At 32.3% G+C, this 5,829-nt stretch overlaps 1 protein-coding gene across 2 annotated transcripts; it reads right to left on the reverse strand.

The window, feature by feature from the left end:
• Positions 1–131: 131 nt before the first annotated feature.
• On the reverse strand, positions 132–2,099 carry LOC116852647 (zinc transporter ZIP9). 2 transcript variants are annotated; one of them, XM_032833196.1, is made up of 6 exons: positions 1,934–2,099; positions 1,687–1,837; positions 1,462–1,588; positions 1,085–1,311; positions 846–980; positions 133–755 (listed from the first exon to the last, which is right to left on the reverse strand). In XM_032833196.1, the coding sequence occupies exons 2-6, from the start codon at positions 1,780–1,782 to the stop codon at positions 507–509; spliced, it is 834 nt and encodes a 277-aa protein (XP_032689087.1). In that variant the 5' UTR covers positions 1,783–1,837; positions 1,934–2,099; the 3' UTR covers positions 133–506. The 2 variants fall into 2 exon arrangements, with proteins under 2 accessions (XP_032689088.1, XP_032689087.1); XM_032833197.1 differs by lacking the exon at positions 1,687–1,837 and having other exon boundaries at positions 132–755; positions 1,934–2,073.
• Positions 2,100–5,829: the final 3,730 nt, after the last annotated feature.

The raw sequence follows: 5,829 nt of genomic DNA on the forward strand, positions 1-5,829 counted from the left end.
ATATATATATATATATATATATATATATATATATATATATATATATATATATATATTACTATACTAGTTAAATATAGTATAATTAGTAAATATACTATAAACTTCTTCTTTATGATTTGTAGACTAATAAAAAAAAAAAAAAACTGTAAATCTCTAGAAACCCCTATTACATGGTCAATTTTCATTAAATTTATATATAAAAGATGCATATATGTTGAACTATATATGCATTTACTAATTGTGAATAATAGTTTTTCGTATATTATAATAATATATACTATTCAATGGAAACAGTGACAAAAAAGCTTTGAAAAAACAAAATTTGTCACATATAATGCAAGAAAAAACGATTTTTTATATATTAATTTTCTGAACATTTTTTAAAATCGCACTAATTAATTATATATAGAGTATATATTAAAAATGGAATTTTTCAAATTAGAATAATAACTTTCATACACATTACAGACATAGCAAAAGTTCTTTTTACAAAATACTTATTTTAGTCAATGATGATGTCCAGTTGTAATCAATGCGGGTAAAAACGATCCTATTACTAAGAATAATATTTCTTTAACTTTAAGCCCAGTTGTAGTTAGTGTTGTACCCTCGATGCTTGGCAAATGTGAATAGCTATTGCTTCTTGTCATTAATTCTGGCAAAACATGTACAGTGGCTACATAAAGGAATGTTCCAGCACTAAACAACATTGCTAAACCAGTCGCATTGACACTACTAAGTGTTTCTTTTCCTTCCTGCAAATACAAAATTTACATTTATTGAATATTAAATGAATTTATATTATATACCAAAAATAAAAATAAAAAAAAAGACTAAATACTTACTTTCCCAATTCCAAAATATGTCACAAGTGCAAGACATGGAGCTGCAAGGGAGAAAATTAATAAATGTCTATATATCTTCTTTCTATCTACACCTTCATGAAGAAGAAATGACACAAGTCCAAATGCAGCTGGTGCCTATAAAAAATAACATTATTTAGTGACAGAAAAAGAAATATTTTATTGCAGTGTATTCTATTTATCATTTATTCCAGTTTTTAAAATCTGTTTGAGGAATTTACTTTATGCAACATTATTGCCAAAAACACTATCACTTCAACATCAGCTTGAGATGTAGTAGCTGCTGCTCCTAATGCAACTCCATCAACAGCTGCGTGTACTACAAGACCTAAAGTTGCTGTAACACTTTTTTGTCTTCCACCACTTTTTCTTGCTGAACATTGATCAATTAAAAGCATAAATATAAAACCCAGTACTAAGCTGATTCCAATTAAAGAATGTAGATCACCTATAAAAAAATATTCTCAAGTATTCTTTAAAAACTATTCATAACTATTCTTCTATGTATTATTCTTAAGAATAATATTAAGGATACTATTCTTAGAGATTTTTATCACATCATAAATACTCCAATAAACAAATATATAAGATTACATACTATGTTGCTCTTTTTCACTAGTAATTCCAGTAGTAAATAATGCTCTTATACCCTCTGGTATGATCACAGCTAGTGCAGTACCAACAAGAAGTCCAGCTCCTAATATCGATACCAATTGTAATTTGTCCTGAAGAAAATAAATATCATATAACATTGTCATATTGATAGTATATCTAAAATAACTTATGTATATGATATAGTCTACTTTTGCAAAAATTATCTTACTTCTGATAAATTTATGATTAATGGTAATGATCCAGCCAAGCAAGAACCAATCAACATAACAAGGGAGAGCATCCATAAAATTGCTCTCTCTTCCATTATTTTCTTAATATAGGAAGAAGCTGTTAATTCTCAATATTGTTACATTATTGGCCTATAAATAATGAATCTCAGACCTCAAGACTGAAGCATTTTACGTAATTGCATTTTGGTGAAATTATAAATTTTCCTTTATACTAATGTATCACACCTGTATAATAATATTTATGATAGATATATATCATTTATCTTTGCATCTGCAAGATAAAACTTTGTGTTCGTAGACGTACATACACACGTGAGCACCATATATCAGTACCAACCACTAAATTTTACCAGAGAGAAACTGGAGAGTGGCCACCTCTCTCTTTTCTTTGTCTCTGCATAGACTTTTAGAAGCCTGAGAATAGTCACCAATAAAAGTGGATGAAGAAAAAGAAGCGCCCCCTGGGATAATGGATATTAACTACGTCAATTAGGATGCCATTACATGAAGCGCGGAAACGCGGAAGACAAAATCTTACTAGATTTCCGCATTCCGCGAATTGAATAATTTCTTTCCGTACGTTGAAAAAGCGGAAAAGCGAGGGAGCGGTGCACTTGGACACGGTGCATTTGGACACAGCCAATCACAGCACCGTGTGATTAGAGACATTTGTAGGGTCCCTTGGAACAGCGACTTGTGATTGGACTGTGTCCAATTGCCCCGTGTCCAACTGATATACACCCAAAAGCGAAAGGCTCAAAACTTTTCTCTATTATCTTTTCATCTGAGGTACCAAGGTATCAATTCCAAAAAAATATTAGGTCCGAACGTGTTTGAACACATCTTAATGTAACGATGGTTAGGTTGTACAACTTGTGATAACTTGTGACAACTAATGACAATGGATTTTTTCGTGCTTGTTCCGCGACTTTATTTCTCCTTATATTATTTAGAGCATAATTTGCGCGGAAAATCGGAACGGTTTGATGACAAATAAACATCTGTATATATTTTTTAAAATTATATTAACTTAATTTACTGCAATTTTTACTAATATGTTTATCCTTTTAGCTTATCTGTTGAATACAAACATTTTAATTAATAAATACCGTTAAAAATTAATATTTTATAATTCCCCATACCGTTTTTCCGCTCAAAATATGCCTCATGTAATATAAGGCAATCAAAACAGACGCGGAACGCGTAGCGAAACTAATAAGATTTTGTCTTCCGCGCTTTATGTAATGGCACCCTTATAGCTCCTGCACACAGGACGCGATAATGCCTGCCGCACGGCGAAAGTTCGCGCGACAGCCAATCAATATGCTGCTTTCCGTAATAACCTTCTAGCTCTTACGGAAAAACAATATATTTATTGGCTGTCGCGGACTTCCGCCGCGTGGCAAACATTACCGCTCCTGCGTGCAGGAACCATTAGGCCAAGTTCCACAACATCCGTTTAATTTTAACTACCGATTAAGTCTCAATAGTAATTGGTTAATTCTGATTAATTCTTCTTTATTAATGTCAAATGCGATTGGTCAAGTTCAATGGAATAACCAGCCAGTTAAGTTAATTGGAGGTTGTGGAACTGGGCCTTAAGGCTTGTGTCCACGATGCTAGAAATCGAAACGAGATCTTGATCCGAGAAACGTATAACCAATAAAATTATCGTCTTTCCGTAAAAACTATGAAAGGATTGGTTGCTTTTTTCTCGGATCTAGATCTCGAGCTGATTTTTAGCATCGCGGACACAAGCCCTTATAGCGTGTTTGACTGGCTCTAGGTTAATCGCTCCAAGAGCGATTAATGGCGTCGTAAGTCTCTACTAGCCAATCATAAAGCTTATAAATACTTGTTCGACCAATAAACGTAGGCTGAATAACCCAGAGTGGGTTAACCAAGAGCCAGTCGAACATGCTATTAGTCAACTGATTTCTGTTAAGCGGACAAATTTCATAAAAAAAGAGGCGTTGGCAACGTTCAAAAGTTTCTAAGATCCATAAATTCATTTCTTAAGGTTAATATCATTGTCGGACGGGTGAGCGTACAGGGTAGCGATCATGAATCTTTTCCCTTAGTGTGAACTCGTGAAAAGTTAAAATTTTGTAATGAATTCGTGAAAGATGAAAACCTTCACTAAACTCGTGAAAAATGAAAGATTTAACGTGAATTTATAAGTAAAACAAATATTACAATATACTCAAGACAACATCAATTTGCAATGGACATCTTTAAAATTTTTTTCAGCATGTTTTTAAGATAAAGTGATGTCTTTAGAACGTCCCTTGGAAGTCTGCTTGTCTGGAATTACTTTAGGATAAATTATTAAAAGATAAAATATTCTATTTATATTAAAATTATAAATTTGCAAAAAATATATATTTCATATAAAATAATACATAAAATACATGCAATAAATACATAAAATAAACTTACATTTTACTTACTGCATACAATTTATAATATATTACACTTTAACTATCTAACGCATACGTATCTTAACTTTGCAAACTTCGTCGATATGCTTTCATTGCCTATACGTCATCACGCTTCAATTGACTTTCGTTGTTCATTTTTAATGACGTAGGATTCTTATGTTAAATGCCAATTGACGTATAATCATAAAAATTAAAGTCATTATAAGAAATTCTACTCACTTTGTACATAATATGCGAGTGTAGTATTATATTATTTTTCACATTTAAACCACATCGCTTGATGCTTAAAATTTTTCATGGAAACTTACACAATTTACATGTAAAGAAGAACATATACGAGCAAATTGAAAGTTCACGTGAAATATTTCACGTTTTGAGAATTCACCTTTCACGGTTAATGTTCGTCTCATTTATTAAATTTACTCATATTGTATTATTATATTACATTATAACTATAAATTTAAGTTGTATAATGCTTATTAATGTATTATATATTACACTGTGTATACTGTAACTACATTTTAATTTTAATAATCTATATTACATAAATATTGCTTTCCACATTTTCATTGTTCATTTTTCATGTGAAATAACACAGTGGAAAGTGAAAAATGAAAATGAAGTTCACGAGAAAGATTCATGATCGCTACCCAGAGATGGGAGCGGTGCACTTGGACGGGAGCGGTGCACTTGGACACGGTGCATTTGGACACAGTCAATCACAGCACCGTGTGATTAGAGACATTTGTAGGGTCCCTTGGAACAGCGACTTGTGATTGGACTGTGTCCAATTGCCCTGTGTCCAACTGATATACACCCCACTTGGACACGGTGCATTTGGACATAGCCAATCACAGCACCGTGTACTTAGAGACATTTGTAGGGTCCCTTGGAACAGCGACTTGTGATTGGACTGTGTCCAATTGCCCCGTGTCCAACTGATATACACCCCCCAGAGATATAGAGTTGTGACAGGTTATATGTCACGGAATGTTTACAATAATTAGAGTTAGAGTTAATTCCACTAGGGTCGAAAATTATGATAGACACGACCATTCAGTAATTTTGTAGTTTATGACAACTTCTTCTAACTCAATGGGTGTTTATGTTAAATCGAGTACGAGTTAGTTCCACTATGGTCGAAAAATGTAATAGGCACAACCATCTAGTATCTTCATGGTTCAAGACAACTCAATACTGCTTTCCGATGCTCGAGTAGAGTTAGTTAGAGTTAGCTAGAGTAGCATAGCGGATAATGTGAGCATCAGGTAGTTGATTTTCAAAAAATGTTAGTTATTAATAAGTTTAATCTCATATAGTATGTTTATACCGAACGTTTAATACGCGTATTAATTAGTAACTTTATATCTAATTATTTTAATTGTGGCGATGCAATATATCCAATTAATACGATACATGTTTCTAATCAATATTGCACTACATCAATATGACGTTGTTTATATACATCGCCTAAATCAAAATAATTTAACATAAAAATTACTAATTGGTACGCGTATTAAACGCTCGGTATAAACATACTATATGAGTCTCGCTCGGTATAAACATACTATAAGAATAAGAAATTGACCAATTATAGTTGATTATTCTTCTCACATTCGAGTGTGGTTGATCAATTTCTTACTCTTACTTCCTACTTCTTACTACTTACTTGCAATGTAG

The sequence above is a fragment of the Odontomachus brunneus genome, unplaced genomic scaffold (genome assembly GCF_010583005.1).
Source record: "Odontomachus brunneus isolate Ranch 3 - 2012 unplaced genomic scaffold, Obru_v1 Obru_scaffold_243, whole genome shotgun sequence".
NCBI lineage: Eukaryota > Metazoa > Arthropoda > Insecta > Hymenoptera > Formicidae > Odontomachus > Odontomachus brunneus.